At 33.1% G+C, this 18,992-nt stretch overlaps 2 protein-coding genes across 2 annotated transcripts in view; one reads left to right on the top strand and one right to left on the bottom strand.

Annotated features, from left to right (window-relative positions):
- The window catches only part of LOC111507545 (uncharacterized), a 490,644-nt gene that overhangs the window by 203,859 nt on the left and 267,793 nt on the right, over nt 1-18,992 (top strand). The gene's annotated exons all lie outside the window — the stretch shown is intronic.
- Nucleotides 1,280-17,594, bottom strand: LOC111508765 (uncharacterized). Its single transcript, XM_023164372.2, has 3 exons — nt 17,400-17,594; nt 7,878-8,402; nt 1,280-4,028 (listed from the first exon to the last, which is right to left on the bottom strand). Exons 2-3 carry the CDS (start codon nt 8,399-8,401, stop codon nt 3,812-3,814), a joined length of 741 nt encoding a protein of 246 aa, XP_023020140.2. The 5' UTR covers nt 8,402; nt 17,400-17,594; the 3' UTR covers nt 1,280-3,811.

Raw genomic sequence — 18,992 nt, forward strand, 5'->3', positions numbered from 1 at the left:
TGTTTCTACATTTTCAACATATTCTATTGAAAATGAACTCCTTTTGAACAGTTCAGTTTTGAGATCAGTTGATGTCACCATCATTGTTCCGGAGTTCGTGAACATAGCCCCTGAAAAGTTATATTTTTCATCATATATAAAAATGTTAGTGGTCTATCTAGATGACAGATCAAACTTTGACAAGCACATTGCGATGAGAAGAACACATTGATAACACAGTTATGAGACTCAATGAGATACTTTATAAATTTTATCAAACCTGACATCTGAAGAATAAAAAGCTTTAACTTATGATTTACAACTCATTTGCAGAATCTTTATTGAAGTACGCTATCGTTATATGGGGTGGTCTCGGTAAAACATTATTACACGTTCTAGAGGTCATGCAAAATACCATATTAAAAATAATTTTTAAGAAAAACAGAAGGTACTCAACTGAAGACCTTCACGAAAAAACTGGATTATTTGATGAAAGAAAACTCTATACCTATCAACGCTCAATATGGAAGCAAAATACCTCCATCTCTCGGATAAGTCATACTTACAACACACGTACTAAATATGTGCAGAAAACAAATGTTCCACTGTGTACACTAACACATAAACAGAAATTCATATCAAACTTTGGTCCAAAATTGTTAAACCTAGTCCCTATAGAAATCAGTCATTCCTAATGAACATAGAATGAAATCAAAACTAAAAAAATATGATGTGAACCCAAATTATAACAAACTCAAAACCGTATACGTACTCGAATAATAAGAAATTCAAAATACAATGAATAATCATATTCTCCCTCCCTCACAATGAATTTCACATTGTTTTTTTCCCTTTTTCTACTCACCACTCAGTACGTAAATAATAAATGCAACCAAGTTGATGATCACAAATGCTCTTAGTTCTTTTCTTTCTTTCTTTTTCTAGTTTCTCAAGTTATCTAGTTTTAATTTTGAAATCATATTGTAAATTATGCTCACCTGAATGAAATTTACTTTACTTTTACTTTACTTCCACTTTACTATCTATCTAATTTATCTAATCTATCTATACGAGTATTTTTCAAAATAATACAAGAATTTTAATTTTTTTCGAAATCCCTCAAAAATGGCCAGTGGTTACAAAGTGGTATCAGTTGGAAAAACTAGCCCATTTATGAAAAATGAAGAACTGGAGATTTTACGTTTCCTTGAATCTCCTTCAAGTTCGAGTTCATACTTGTAACAATTCCAATAATGTTCCTGGACAATCAATGGATGATAGGAATAGTAATATATTGAACTAATTTAGTGTAAATATATTTATATAAAAAATAGTCACATATCTCTTTGATACTCAGTCAATATCACAGCGAATAAGTAAACATTTCAGTCAGCAAAAAAAACATGAATTTTGAACGTTATTCACAAATTTATTGGTGGAATGGTCCACTCAAATTAAAAACACGAAACACAAATATCACACCGGAAATCTAAATTAATTGCAAGATTTTTTTAACTTGAAAAAATTCAAAAATATTACCAGTTCAGTCAATACCTACCCTTTGTCACAAAATATTATCGATGTCATCAACCTTGCTCTCAAAAATAATTTCGAATTTGAAATAATAATAATAAGATACTACTTTGATTTTCCTGAGATTAGCCAAATTCAACTGTAGTTTTTGAATAGCTACAATTTACAAGCTAACATTTATAATGCAAATAATAAAAATAATTTGTAATATAAGATACAAGTGAATTATTCGTTTCGTCAAATCAAAATAACATTGAATGCATTTTGATATTGAAAAATATCCTAAGCTTGATTTTCATCAATAACCTAATGATTCATTTCGTTACTAACATGAATGTTCCTGTTCTTTTAGTGAAACAAATGGTCGAACGTAAACAAATAATTACAAATGAGTCACTTGGAAATATTTCAGTATGGTATTTTTGTACTAAATATTGATGATAATACACTCTCATGTATGAAGAGTTTTACTGTTGAATTTAACTAAGAAAACGGTCTCACTCAGAATTGTGGATTTCTTTGTGGACGTGGAAACAAAAGTTTATAAAATAATATCATGACTCATGAGATGAACTCCATGGGCAATGTACATTTTTTTCCTCAAAAGTGCAAATTTTTCAATCGACAAATTTGAAAACTATTTCTTTAGAACTGGTGGACGCAAAAATGATTTCTATTTCCTAGTTGAAGGATTTGGAAATTTCTTTTATGTAGTTGAAATTCTCCCAAAACATTTTTTAGAAAAACAAATTACCATATTATTCATTATTTATATATCCAAACCACTTAGAATTTTGCCAAAACCTTGTCAGTGTTCATATTCATTTTACCAAAATTGAATTTCTTCGTTTCACAGTTACAGAATTAAGTATGTTCAGTATTTTGTCACATTAGCAGACTTTTACTACTATAGAAGGTGTCATATTATGATAATGTTACCAGAAAACTGTAAAATCACATTTTTTGGTTCAAAAGTTCTACTGAGGAAATGGTCCTGGATAAAAAAAGCATTTAATTCGATCTGCAACAGCAGAAAAATGTATTCAAAATAGTCGTAAATGTTATCGAAAATGAATTTCTTGACGTCATCAATATTGATATTATATGATGTTTCGATTCATCTACTGATGAATTTCTGAATGTAATTAGAGGTAATAATTATTGTTTGACAGTGATTTCAACGATAAATCTTTATCACAATATTCACAAACCATTAGAGTCCATGTATGGTGATCTCTAAACAGTTTCTATTTGTTGTCAGTTTAAATTCATAATGCGTGTACGTCAGGACATTTTGTGAGAAATTAATTTTTTCCTTCTCAAACTTCTAAATTTCTTGAAATAGGTAAAACTGAATCCGATATGTAAACTACTTTTCATTCGAAAATTGTGACGATTTTGTATTAGATGATTGTATTTGTAGGCATAATAATGAGAAAAGCTGAAGAACGTTTGAATGTGTGACATCAATGAAAGCTTTTCTATAGAAATAATATGAGCCAACTGGAAGCTCCTTCACAAACATCCAAAATACAATTGTTTATGTAAATATAGAGAGACAGTGCAACTATATTGAGAATTGTTACGAGATGGAAAATTTCCTAGTTATGAACCTTCTCGTCCATTTGATACATAGTGTGACACCAGCTATTATTAATATGAATTCGAAATATTAATGGAGTTCAAATATATAGACTGAAACATTGTGTGCTATCGAAACATGAATATTGGGGTTTATTATATTTGGATATATGAACCTAACAAAACTATCATGTAGGCTCCATTTTGGAATAAAATTTAAAATGTTTTCATCACAAAGTTAAACTACAGTTTCAGTTCACATTTTTCCATAATTTCTTCATGTTAGATTGTTGAAAATAACTGGTTAACTGTTTTTAGAGAATGATGGAAACCATAAGGAAGCTTGCTCAATAATTTCTGGTTTTCCAGAAAAAACTGTAATCAATTATGTTTTGATTATATTTTCTGGAGTTCGACCGAAATCAGAGTAGTGAAAAGTTATGTTTGTGAAAATGATAGTGAAACAGAATTTGATCGATGAAAGTTATCACAAAGTATCATGAAAAAATTGAGAACAGATCGAACATCGAACATCTCTTCCTCTTGAATTGAAACTGAATGGTCAATATTTTTGAATTATTTTCTAGGAAGACACAATGGCAACTATGAACATCAGATAGAATTCTTTGAAAACATTCTGAAAAATATTCAAAACACATAATATTCGATGTTACAGAACCAGTATTATAGCAGTCTTGCACAAACACAGGTAGGACTCCTATGAGTAAGAGTAATTTCGTCCTCTCTTGCCCTTAGTTAGGACTGGCAAAGATTTCTCAACTCCTCTGGAAGCACAACTTCCTGACGAGCTTCCACTATCTCTTATGTTTCCACGGAATATTGCCTTTGATCCTACGTAAACGCCATATCCCTGCCGTTTCATTCGCTTGTCTAACGTTTTTCTACCGTCTTTGGAGGGTGGAAAACTCTTGTAACTGAAAAATATTTATTGATCAATCAGTAGAAACTGAAATGTTTTCTTTCATATGCAGAAATAACTACTGATCTCTACACATCAAGTGCGTTTTCAAGGGGAAGAAGTTTTGACTCAAATCATCTGAAGGAACACTTCGTTCAGGTCACTCTCAACCGACATCTATCAAAAAAAAACAACTATTCCCCTGGCTAATACCACGAAGGGCGTTAGGTGTCAGTGCAGGATTCTTCACTGAAGTTATTCCTGCATATGCTGTTAGCGATACAACTGCCGCAATAGATTTTAAATTATTGGAACACACTTGCAGACCGTTTGTGGGCTGTTTGGCCACTAGTCAGTGCAAGGTAGTGTCTAAAATCAATATAAAGTCGATGATTTCCGATAATTGAAAATCGAATTTCTTCAGAGTATCGCTCCTCGAACAGGGCTGAAGCGGACAACAAAAAACGGATTTTTCATCACCCCATCTGCCTGTGAACGAGGTAATCAACCGAATATCTGAAATTTGCCCAATTCCTTGTATAAGGAAAGAAAACTTTTCACATAGTTACTGGGCACACTTGAAGACTAGCTATAATTCAAATCATCGTTCAGGCCAGCCAGGGAACAATTCGTTCAGGCCAGTCTCAACTCCCTACACTGTAGAGCTATCAGAAAACAACTACTCCCCTGGCTAATATCACGAAGGACGTTCGATTCAGTCCATTAATCTACAGTGTAGGGAGTAAAGACTAGCCTGAACGAATTATACCTTCAGATGATTTGATTCATAGCCCAGTGGCGTAGCGTAGGGGGGGGGGCGCCCCGGGCGGCACTTTTTAGGGGGCGGCAAAATTTCATAGTAAATAATAAAATATATTTTGTAAATATTTGAACCATTTCATATTTTAACGCAACTATAAATTCAGACCGATTGAAAAGAGCAAGGAATTTTTCATTACTTATTCTGTGACGAATTCGGAGAATCCCCTTTCTTCGGATGATATTTTGTTTCAAATGGTAACACCGTCTATACTGACTTGCGGAGATTTACCATATTTTATTTTGTGCTTGAATTGGGTATGACTTATAATCAGCGAGAATGACTTTTATCACATAATCATTAAGTTCAATATTGTTTATTAAGTCCCTTTGAGAAAGTACGTGATACTTTGACAATTCAAAGAAAGTTTTATTCGTGGATTTTCAGTTATTCAGTTCACACTGTTTCGTAACTGTGATTTTTGTGCAAATGGGGCATTTTACCATAATGAGAGAAAAACTGAGTTGGAAACTATTAGAGCAAATGAAGGGGCTTCACTTAAATATGTGAAAAGTGTTGTTCATGAGACGTCAGATTCTACATTTGACTCAAATTCATCACAGTCATCCGGACCTTCAAACCCAGAAACAAAAATAATTTAATTAATGCAGACTCACTTGAATTATTGAAGTTTATTGTAAAATATTAGCTGGAAGACACTCTGCCCAATATTTTAATCATGCTGCCAATATTTTTTTTAAGTTACCATGAGCGATGCTAGCTGTAAGAGAAGTTTTTCGAAATTGAAATTTATTAAAAATTATTCAAGATCCACGATGAGTACTCTATGACTAAAAAATTTTGCTATCTTGTTTATTGAACAAGAGGTGTGTGATGCTACAGACATTGATGGTGCAATAAAAGACTTTGCTCTTAGAAAAAGTAGACGTTTAAATTTTTAATTAAAGCCGTAGGTTTTGTTTTTAACTCTAACAAATGACTACCTATATTATTTTTCAAAAATATATAAATATTACTCAATAGTATCTAGTTCTAATTGAAAACTGATTTTCGTTTTATATTCAATTCGCTAATTGTTTAATCATGTCGAATAAATACTATGTACTGTATAAATGGTTGAAGTAAGAGTTTTTGTATAATAAACGTGATTGTAAAGAAAATAAATTTTAATTTGAAATCTAACTTATTATATTATTTGTATAGTATACGTTAAATTGAAATACCTAATTAAGAGGGCGGCAAAATTGTCTTCCGCCCCAGACAGCCAATACCCACGCTACGCCACTGTATAGCCAATCTTCAAGTATACCCACTAACTATATGTGATAAGTTACAACTCGAAAATCAAACACTTTATCAAAATCAACCAATTGATTCCAACTTGTTAAAGAAACTGAGTGAATTATTTGGTGAGTGATCTTTCAGGCCGGCTGACAAGAGTAGAACTTTACTGAGCGCTAAAAATCTGATCCAGTATGCGAAGAGACGGCAAAGAAAATGTGCTGTGCACCTAAAATTTCCTTCTAAAGAATATTTCACTTCAAGATTTGCAGACCTTGGTCCGTTTATCCGAAAAGTGGTGACCTGATCGGCGCCCAGTCTTCGAATAGATTTGTCAGTTGAGTAAACAACGAAAATGTGTGACCCCGGAGGTAGAACTTCAGTGGTCCAGGTGACACCATTACATAGTTCTAGGGTGCTCATTTCTCCCATCATTCAAAAGGCGATCTGCAGTTCTTCTTAGGTAACATCTAACTATCCAGATCGAAATGTGCAGTTATGGGGCATACCTGTGGACAATTTTCTGAAAAATCATCTTCAGCGGCCATAATGGCATATTGGCGAGATACCAGTTAATTGGTCGATATGGAGTTTGTTGAACGTTCAGGGTATAAGATTACCACCTTACTGATCGCAACAAACTCTTCATATGTGGGCAACTGACGATATATTGGATTCAACTGAGCTCCTTTTTCTGTCTCTGGTTTGAGTGCATCAAGATTAATGTGCTTTTTTGCTCAATGCAGATTCTGCTCGTGCTCAAAAAATTGGTGCATGGCAAATTCAATAGATAGCCCACTTCTGAGGAGACGACTGAGTCGCTGTACAAATTTTTCTCAACAGGATCAGGAATTATGAAGTTCACTTGAAATTGAAAGTTTCAGTTGATACGTCAAGAAGAGTACTTCGAGCACGCCACTGAAGATGACTGAAGCAGTTGCAGTTTGAACATTTGAAGATTGTAACCGAAGAAAACCACGGCAAAACCCAGAAACCAACCAAAAAGGGACACTAATTATCTCACTTTTTTATTTCTTGTGATTCTTTCCATATTTTTTGTTTCCAGAATAAACTCTTCACAAAAATGTGTAGATCACGCCAAGAAGTGACTTTCAGACACAGAGGAAAACACAGCCCTCTCGAAATAACTACTTTCATCTAAACTTTGAATAAAACGAAAGAAAAAATACTCTCGAATCCACTACATTTATATGAACATTGATCATACAAAGAACACTTTTTTATTCATTCGTTATGAGATTGAATCAGATATCATTCAAAGGATTGCTACACAATATAGTATATGAAAGAGGTGAGATTTCAGTTCCATGGAACACTATCATCCTCAATGGCGGACCTCAATTCATAACATTACGACTTCATCCCACGAATGAGTTAAATCTACTCGTGTTGTTGCTCGTTTAAATTGAACGGAATATATTTTTTGGAGCCATCAATTCAGAAATTTTTGGGACTGGTTTTGGCGTTCTATTTCTCGATCTTCATACAACAAAAACTTCCACATTTTTCCGTATGAAGATGGAGAAGTAGAAAGCCAAAACCTTTCTTTCCCAAAATTCAATCTCTCATTGAAATGTATTCCTACAAATTCATCATTGTTCAACTTTTATACTCGAATCTTCGTTTTTTTTTTACACGAAACAGAAAGAAAAACATGGCTGATAATAACGCATGAGCGTAGAGAAAATTGTGATAAGAAGGCCTATTTTCGATTTGTTAATGAAGTATTTATTGTATTTCTAATTCAAGAATATCACAATAGTAGCACGAAAAATTACTTACAATAAGTGGCGCTTTATAATTGTGAAGGTGCTAGGACCTCTAGCAGCCCTTCTTTTTTGAAATTCCAGAAATGCGTCTTCCTCTGCTAAAAATTTAGAGTTTTTTCTACTAGAAGAAAATATATATCGTTTCGTTCTACCCGAAGTTGAGGCATTGGGATTATCTATAGATTCATCGTCAATAGGAAGCTGAAGTTTTGGTGGAATCATATTCAATATGGTTTCAATCTCGTCGGTTGAAATAACCCTTCTTGATGGTCCCTGTATTGATGATCGTGCTGATGATAATACTGATGTCGATAATGATGGTTGTACTGATGGTGGTAATGATTGTGGTAGTGATGGTGGTAGTGATTGTGGTTGTGATGGTGGTAGTGATGGTGGTACTGATGGTGGTAGTGATGGTGGTACTGATGATGGTATTGGTAGCGATGAAGTAACTGGTGGTATAATTTCTTCTCGTTCCCCTTCAGAGGTATTTTCCTCACTGTCTGACCCTCTGCAGGTGTCCAGAGCACAACCCATGCTGAAAATGCATTTTGGTTTCAATGAGAAACATATATATGACGAATATAAATGGCATTCCAAATTTTTGTTTTTCATTTTGTTCGAAATCACAAACCATTTCGAGTGGGGATTACAACCATTTCAATATTTAAAAAAATTGTAACATATATGGAAAATTCAGTTTTGAATAATTTTGAAAAAATCTTTACGATTAATATAACATCAGATATATATCAAATCAAATCAAAAAAATCTTTATTTCCGTAGACCTAGGAAAGGCATGGAAAAAGTCACATAACTCAGTACAATTACAGTCATAAAACAACATAATTATAAGACATATTATATAACATTTAGACCATAAAAGGGATACAAAAATTAAAATTCAAAATTCCAAATCAGACTGAAAAAATTCTCCAAGCGAATAAAATACCTTTTCACATAATAGTTTCCGAACTTTTTGTTCAAAGAGCTTTACACTAGTTATTTTTTTAATGGATATTGGGAGCTTGTACAGTTTTATTGACATGATATGAGGTCCATTAGTCACTTTGGCTAACTTATGACTAAGAATTAAAATGTTATAGTTTTTTCTCAGGGTGAAGCCCGAAAGAAGACATGTATCATCTCTGTTCTGAAACTTGGAGCAATTTGATTTAACGTAGATTACGCAATTGAGAATGGTATACATGCAAGTAACAGTTAATATATTCAACTTTGCAAATAGTGATTTACAGGAATCGAGTGGTTTTTTAAAACAAATTGTTCTAATAATCTCTTTCTGGAAAATTAAAAAGTCACTGATTGTATTGCAGTTGCCAAAACAAATAATACAGTAATTAAGGGCAGAGTAAACATATGCATAATAGTAACTTTTAAGAATTTCAATAGACACAAAATTACGCAGATTCCATATAACGAAACAATGTGTCGCTAATTTCTTCAGTATGAAATCAACATGATGATTCCAATTGAGTTGAGAATCAATAAAAACTCCTAAAAATTTTTTATAGTTTACCCGTTCAATACTTTTAATCTCAGACCTAACCAATACACTACAATCAGTTTCCTGAATTGTAAAGAGAATGGTGTTGGTTTTAAGATTATTTAGAATCAAGCCAATTCTTAGAACAATAATTTTGCATGTTGGATACAGCATCATTTGCTCTTACCGACAATGTTTCACAATCCGAACCACTGACAGTAAAAGATGTGTCATCAGCAAATTGTACCGAGCACTGTAAATGATTAATTTTTGAAAGGTCATTAACAAATAAAATAAATAGTGTGAGCCCCAAAACACTACCTTGCGGCACACCTGTAATAACGTTTCGAGATTCAGAGAAACATATATGAGTACATAATAACTATGGCTCCTCTGAAGAGAAGAAAAATGGCTGCAGTTCTTCAGGAGGTATTAAAGCATTATGTTTTTGGAAAAAAAACTTTTTGGTTTTCACTTTACAAAACAAATTGGGAAACTTCCAAAGGAAAGAAAAAAAAAAGTTTGGAAAAAAGTTATTTTTTCTAAGAAGATGGAGAAAATCTTTCTGTCACAAAAACTAATCTCTTGAAAAAATATAACACTTTCAATGTGATGAAGGTATTGAACAGAGTTTTATATAGGGTCTTCTAAAGGGGCTTTCAAAGTTTGACAATTGATAACGGCCATCTTTTTGAAGCTACATCTGTCAAATTGCTTGTCATTTATTCAGTTTGTTTTTTTCAAATCATCATGGACGGATAAAACATTCAATAACACGATGAAATTGTTTAATCGAAGTGAATGTTCTCTTCGGGCAAAGTACGCGCTTTGCCCATTTTACGGTTGCCATAATCGTGGATATATTTGAGTTTATAGTCCAGTCATTTCAGGGGGTTTGCCTAGGAAAGTGGACATACCCAGCTGTAAATTTGAATAAACTTTGTATTTTGACATCATATGAGTATTCTCAAAATTCACATATGATTCGACGGCCGCAACTTCAAAAAGTGGGGGTCGTTACAAGGAATATAAACAAGGAATATAAACATTGCCATCGAGAAATTAATAAATAAATCACAGTTCAAATTGAAGATGAAGATTAGTCAAAGAAACATACATAATTTTTTTTTAAATTGTAAGTGGTATATTAATAATTCTCAGATCGAACTAATTAATTTCTCTATAGAGAAATCTGATGATACGAGTCCAGAAAGTCGATAACTATAACTATAATATTTAATCTGAGCTCGCGCTGCCCTCTGTCTCAAAAACGGTTCAACATATGAAAAAATGTTTGAATGAAAAGATAGATAATTCAATTCTCTACAATATTGATGATGAATACAAATAGCATAAAACCCATTGGAAACGAGATATTGGCAAAAAACTTGCAAAAAGTCGTTTTTTTTTTTTACTTTTGACCCCCAATTTTTGAAGTTGCAGCCGTCAAATCATATGTGAATTTTGAGAATACGAAGAATACGAAGTTTATACAAATTTACTAGTGGGTGTGTCAAGTTTCCGAAATACAGGCCTAAATCGACATAAAGTGACTTGGTTTAGTAAACTATCAACCAACATCCAAAAATATCGCGTTTGTCTGTGGGAGTGTGCAGGAGAATCTGAGTCAGTCAATTTCGGGTGGCTCACAAAAACTCGGGATTTCGCAGATCACAACTTGTCGAGTTTTGCATCGTGACTTTGACCTATACAAAATTCAACTGACCCAGGAACTGGTTAAACAACAACGTGTGTTCACTGAATGGACTTGGGAGCAGTTGGCAACTGACCTTAAATTTCTTGGAAAAATCATCTTCAGCGATGAGGTCCGTTTCTGGAAATGGATACGTGAACAAACAAAATTGGGAAGATGAGATCCAAGAGCGTCCAAAGCACCCCGAAAAAGTCACTGTTTGGTGTGGATTTTGAGCTAGCGCCGTCGGTCCATATTTCTCTGAGAACGACGTTGACCAAATCATGACAGGTCGATGATTATCATTTTTTTTCAGCCTGAATTGGATGATCTTGTCACCAACGACATGTGGTGTTGACAGGATAGTGCCACATGCCACATTGATATACAATGTGGTACGTAGCGCAATGTGGCTCGTGAAAATTGCAAAAATTATAAACAATTTAGTAAAAAAAAGGAGGGGTTTGGTTTTTGGCAAATATCTCGGAAAATATTAAAAATGTCCGAAATTTGAAAAACGATCCTTAAAGAGAAGATAATTTCCTAAAAAAAGATTCACCTCTCGTACCTCTACCACTGATATTAATAATTTTAATTTAGAGGCAAAAATAGCGCTGAAAGCGGGCGATACGCGTCCCGTACATGCTGACCGATACGGACCTTTGATCAATAAACATTATTTCAACCCATTACATATCATTGGAGAGAAAAAAAATTCACATACCTTCTAGACACTTGAATAAACGAAAATCCATGGAAAAAATTGTTTACCGTGATTATTTTATTAGATATACTTTAGTTGATCAACTAATTTTTACAAGTTTTAAATTTACATATGAACCCTAATAATTTTCAAACTAAAAACCTCAAATTCTGTTCACTTCTTGGAGCTTTCTTTGAAAGCCTTCAAAAAAGATTTTCCGTGGTGAAATTGTAAAATCTAAATTTTTCAGTTAAAGCAATGAAAAAGTTTTTTTAATATTCAAATTCATCCGTATTTTAACAAATGTATTGTTTATAAGATATTTGAAATGTTTTGGGGAGATTTTCATCAGTGATGAATATTATGATATTTAAAAACAGAATCGTTTCTTAAAAAAAGTTATTGCTTGAAATCGCATTTGTTGATTAACAATTTCTTTTTGCTACTGAATATGAATATCAAGAAACGGTTTTTTTTCAAGCATAATTTCTATTTCTCTTTGATATTCTGAAAAAAAAACCTTTTCCAAATTTATATATTTTTTTCTTGTTTAATACACAATTTGTTTTGAACAAACTAATTGTTACGATATATTTTTTCAATAGTACCAAAAAACAAAAACAACCATCTGTTGCGCCTAATGAAAGACCACATAGTTTATTCACGTAATACTCTACCAAAAGGTTGAACTGGAACTTCTGACGTAATATGAATCCAATGTTTCTTTCATCTCCTGAAGACGCCAACTTGTTTGGTGAAATGCGCATCAAAAAATGTATTGAATGTCTGGTGAAAGGAGAAATTTGCATGCTTTGAATGACCACTTCATTGTGAGGTTTCAACTGGAAAGTTCACAGAACCACAACCCGTGTTTCGCTTTATTATAGCTTTCTCAAGCGTTTCCATATTGAATCCTATAGTGTTCTCAGAATGTTTATAGAATGATGATTTGTTTCGATCTTCCACACTCTTATTGTTGGTCGGTAGCCAGGCGGTTTGAGTGGGTGCTTTGTCCACTCACCCGAATTGACTGCCGTATTGGTCGGTGGTTCAAGACCTAGTCTGAACGATTGATTTTCACCTACTATCATCTAACCCGTGTTAGGAATCACACGTTGAAATGTAAGACCTCTTAATCCTTAACTCGCACAAGTTGTCGTTCGTAGGGGTGCGACATCTTGTTAACGAAAAAAGAGATTTCAAACAGATTTATAAATTCACCACTTCAACATCATTAATGATGTTGGTGGTAACAAAGGACTGACTGACATTTTTTCCAGTAAATCAACTTAACGACTAAATACTCGTTAGGATAACAAGAGGATTGTTCAGAATTCTTGGGGTTCTTGTTGAATACTCTTCGTGAGCAAAAAATAGCAGAATCAATACTCCTGACCGCTCTGTATTGAATATTTCCATACAGTCTATTTAAACTTGTGTTTGTAAATCTTATGCTGGAAAATCATTACTTGTTCATTCTGTAGTAAATGTTCAAGAGGTAGTGAGAACGTAATTGAATTTCTGGAATTTCAACTAGCGTTTCCTGATATGACTAATAACCAGTCCGTGCAAAGCTCACTGTTTAATCATCTGAAAATGGAACTTTTAACAGGTGATGATCGACTGTATTGCCAAACATGCGCCAAACGAACTGACTGTTATAAGAAAACAAGTATATCGGAGGCACCAGTCAATCTAATAATAACACTGATGATTTTTCAAACATGACTCAACCTCTAATGGAAGCACCAAACTCTTACGAAGATTCGAAATTGATGAACACTTCAATCTAGCAGACCACTGTTATAATCTTCATACAGTTATTGTTCAGTGTGGTTCTGGTCATTATTACGCCTTGCTCAAAGACGAAACGGACTGGCTTAAGTTTGACGATAGTCATGTCACTAAGTGTTCTGGTGATATATTGAATCTATTGAAGCCTCTGGAGACACCCTACCTTTTGTTTTATAAAATTGTTTTAAAAAGATATTGGCAGATCCAAGATTTTCAGATGATGTAGTGCTGCAGGTTTTTCCGGGTTTTCCTGCAGCTGAAAAAGCAAATGCGCTACTGGAATCAATGAAGTCGCCCCGGAGCGCCAAATAATTTTTGTTGTTTTATAATTTCATGATTTGTATTCTGGAAGTGTGATCGTTATATGTATATTTTATACATACCTGTATACATACCTGCATACCTGATACACTTTTCGATTGCAAAAGCAATATCGTTTTACTTTCGATTTCAATCAGCTATCACCCAAAAATATTAATTACAAATTTCAATAAAATATGTACAAAATGTATATGATGTTCACCTATTTTTGCTATATCGACAAAACTGAGATGATAATAATAATAATAACCATATATTAATTGAAAGGGTATATTTTTAGGAGAGAATTTTTTTGACCTTTTACTTCTCCATCTTAATATAAACAATTTAAAAAATTATCTCTATAGAAAGATGTATAGATCATGCAATAAAGTTACTTTCAGGCACAAACTGGAAGAAAATGTTATCTCGAAACAGCTATTGTCATATGAACATTGAATTATACAAAAAAGAGAATTATACGAAAAACACTTTTCTCTATTCCATTTGGAGAGGTAGAAGGCTAAAAACTGGCTTGGATCATGTTGTTGAGAATAATATGAAGAAATCAAAGTTGAATTTTATTGAAATTGAACATGAATACTACTGGAGTTATTTCCCAACACCAAATCGTTATTTTTTAACACCTCGACATGTGTTTCGATCACCAAGTGATCATCTTCAAAGATAAAGATTAAAACAGTTCCAATCTTCCGCTTTGAAGATGATCACTTGGTGATCGAAACACATGTCGAAGTGTTAAAAAATAACGATTTGGTGTTGGGAAAATAAACAAGTACTATTTTTCTAAACTTGTGAAATAAATTTTTCTATAGTTAGTTAGTCCCTGATCTTGCCACGATGAAATGAACAAATGAACGTTTTCCAACTGAAGATAATGCTAACAAAATTGATAAATAAATCTTTCATGGGATGAAATTCCATTTCATGTTTTAGCTGAAGTTCGAGCTTATTTGAGAGTTATTCACAAAAGGCAACTTGACAGAAGCATAACGTTGGAATGATCACCTCGTTCTCTTGACTTGACTCTGTTATCAGAAATTAGGCTCATATCTGAACAGAACATATAACTTTGAAGGTTCTGAAGACTGTATTCACCAGAAAATTGTGCAAATTATTCTGGATTCAATACAGGATAGTGTAAGGAAATTTTAGTATCAACTGTCTCTGTTCAGATACAACATGCAGTGAAAATATTATGTTTGTAAACTTTCATTGAAATCAACAGCGGAGAAGCCACTGCAGCAGATTAGTTCATACCTTTCTGATAGAAAACAATGTAAGAACGTCATCTAACACGGATATTGTAGAGATATATTGTGGAGTACTTCAAGGCTCTGTATTAGGTCCTATACTGTTTCTGTTATATTTAATGATTTAACCAACATATCGAGTACCGGAAGCTTTACCTCATTTGCTTACTACATCACATTATCGTGGCATGTCAAGGACAAAAGCAGACATGAAAAAGTGAAGAATTGGTTTGACTCGAATCTTTTATCATTGAATACCAGCAAAACAAATATATTAGCATTCAAGGGTAATATACCTGATACCCCCTAGACAATAATACAATAAAAAATAACTACCATTTGAAATTATTGGGAATTTATTTAGATGAAAATTTAAAATTTTCTCAGCATATTGCACACATCAATAAAAAATTGGCATCAAGATGTTTCGCACTGAGAACCATTTGAAAGGAACTTGGGTTTGATTTTTCGAGAACATATAATCTAAACGGTTTATTTAATATCTATATTGGAAACCATATCGATTATACATAAAAATAGGGAGAACTATGAATCTACAGTTACAGCTACATACCACACAAGGCAGTCAAATGAACTGAATCTACCTATTCCAAAAACATGTTTGGCTCAAAACTCGTTGATATAAAATGGAATCAGGATATACAATAAACTTACCAATGAAATCAAAAATACTTCTTTTATCATATTCAAAAAGAAATGTTTAACACTATTAAGTGATGAAGCTTATTATGACCTACAAGAATATTTTGACGATGCCCTGTGATTTAGAATGTGTGGAAATTGCGATTGTACTGTGTGTGGAAAACATATTTTAATTCGTTGTTCTATTTCTTGTCATATAACTTTTGTAGATGTATGTATATATAGTTTATATTTTACTCTAATCATCTTCATTTTATACATTTATACTTCATGTTTATATTAATATTTATTTATGACGTTGTGTTTGTAACAAAATGCTATTCTCGAACAATAAGCATATTATCAATCAATCAATCAAATATCTGAGAGAAATTTGGGTAAATTTTCGTTATGTGGACACCCGGCGATTTTGAAAAAAATTTTGACTGTACGTATGTATTTTGATGCGTAGATTACGAATCCGAAAGAAAAAAGCGGCGCTCTCCCTTATTTAAAAAGTTACGGCCCTTCAAAGTTCAGAAAAGGGCAACTTTTCAGCCTTCCTTTTCACTAAATAAACTATTTAAAAACACAAGCATTTCTTCACTAGGTCACCTCTACACCTTATTTCTCCTTCTTTAACACTTTTCATTTCAATAATCAACATTTTTCTTATAAAAATGTTAAAAAAAAGTACGGAGCTGCTTTTTGGTTACATATCACTGTATTTTACGTTTTTAAGGTTAATGATATGGTTGGTACGACTGATGCAGTCCATATTCCTGAAGTAATTCAAATGTTTTTTACCTTCATTCTTTAGATCGTAAATTGGTTTTTGGTGGTGTATTACGAATTTGAAATAGTAGGCGACGGCAAATATCAACCGCTTTTTTCTGAAATGTCACTAGTAAGTAACCTAAAAATAGAATAATGTCACCAGGAGAAGCATTCGTTTTTAAATTAAGTTTTTTTATAAGAAAAATGTTGATTATTGAAGTGAAAAGTGTTGAAGAAGGAGGAATAAGGTGTAAAGGTGACCTAGTGAATAAATGCTTGTGTTTTTAAATAGTTTATTTAGTGAAAAAGAAGGCTGAAGAGTTGCCCTTTTCTGAACTTTGAAGGGCCGTAACTTTTTAAATAAGGGAGAGCGCCGCTTTTTTCTTTCGGATTCGTAATCTACGCATCAAAATACGTAAGTACAGTCAAACATTTTTTCAAAATCGCCGGGTGTCCACATAACGAAAATTTACCAAATATAATTTGCAAAATGTTTATTACTCTCTTACTCTCTCATTGATAACACGTGATACCAAGATGATCAGAATTTAAAAAGGTTTCCCAATCTCATTTTTTTTTTCAAATATAGAAATGAGACTCCATGTTCAACATTGTGAAAAATACAAACTGGAAATGTTGCATTCTTTATGAATATGTGAGAATGAAAATTGTAGAATATTTTGTTTAAATCAGGCATTTGGTACTAATATTTGACTATTTTGTTCAATAGATACAATTTTGAGATGAAGTATCTTCCATAGAGTCACGTAGTATGCATAACTTTGTAATGTAATTTTTCAGTTTTCATAAGTCGGAAATAATTGCAACTGATTCAGTGTCATACTCACTTGGTCAAGATAATTTAGCAAAATATTTTTTGTAGCAACCGATAGTCAACACACTGAGTATACACGACACTTTCTTTTCACAGGGAAAACAAATCATGTATAATTATTCACTTAATAATATAATAATTCAAAAATGGAGGACCATCATACGATACTTCTACCGTCAATTTATTGTCAAAGTATTTCCAGATACACAAAAACATTGGACCATGAAATAAAGAAAAAGCATTCTCGTTTCCATATGAGGTGAAAAAAGTTTCAAAGATAATAATGATTGTACCAGGTTGTACCACATTTGATGAATGTGAATTCGAGCCTTTGATGAAATCTGCTACAAACATTATTCGTTGAAGAAAAGAGAAATGAAAGTTTCTATGTTTTTTACCACTTTTATTTGTAACTAACGTTACTGCAGTTTCGTCCTATACGGACATTTTCAAACTCATACAATACACTAAAATGTCCGTATAGGACGAAGCTGCAGTAACGTTAGTTACAAATGAAAGTGGTAAAAAACAAAGAAAATTTCATTATGATTTCCTACCACGTAGTAACGGTTACATCCATCAATTATTCGTTGAAGTTGAAGAGTTTTCGAAATGTTTTCATTATGGATTGTATGAATTAGACCTCACTCAGATAATTTATGATATGCATGGATTGAAAATATAGTTGAACTGTAGGTTTCATTAATCAGCTGGCAACCCTCAAAGGCATAATCTTGAACAAACTAGAAATTGACGAGGTATCCTGTTTCTTTTTCTTTGAAAGAGTTACAGAAAAATGCTGATGATGAGTTTGAAACTGGTGTTTTTGTCCAAAACTTCTGGAAGTCTATCTACAGTCTATCGAGTACAGTTTCATGTATTGAGTTTTACTCAAATATATGGTTTCGCGAGTATCACTGCCCATTATATGAATTGGAAAAACTTCAGAACAAATTTTTAAGATAATTGTACTTGAAAAAAATATCACGTATGGCCAGAATACAGAATATAGTGAGAACATCTTATTTGAGGAATGAATTCAGGAAACTGTTTCCCGAAAATTGGCACGAAATATGTGTTATATCATATCATTTCTTAACCGACTTCTTAATAATAGACTAAACTTACCTCTCTCTCTCTTTCTCTCTCTGAATTAATGGACATTGCTTTCCATTAGGGCCCATTTGTCCAGGCTCCTCCTATCAAATTGACATCAATTTGACAGTTTTCTGTCACACTTTTTATAATAAAAAACAATGTACTTTCTCATTATCGCCTCCTGCTCAGGAGACCTTTTGATTTTTCAACATATATATTTATTGGGTCGCCTCCTCTCCGGGAGACCTTCAGGTGGTTATCCGAATAACCCCGGCCTGGATACCGGCGTGAATAAAGGGGCCTTTAAACTTCACTTTATGAAAATTTCACGATGGACTATCACAACACAAAACGGAGCCCCACGATAGCACATGGCATCCGCGTACCTTCTTTGTGGACGACCACGGCCACCAATCACATCATTCATTATCGTTAGTTGATTTTTACGTTCTAACCAGAAGAACAAGAATAAATACGATGTTTTATATGCAGAATTTCTGCTCTATAG

The sequence above is a fragment of the Leptinotarsa decemlineata genome, unplaced genomic scaffold (assembly GCF_025532065.1).
Source record: "Leptinotarsa decemlineata unplaced genomic scaffold, Ldec_3_MD MMD2_tig00026282_RagTag_RagTag, whole genome shotgun sequence".
NCBI classification, from domain to species: domain Eukaryota; kingdom Metazoa; phylum Arthropoda; class Insecta; order Coleoptera; family Chrysomelidae; genus Leptinotarsa; species Leptinotarsa decemlineata.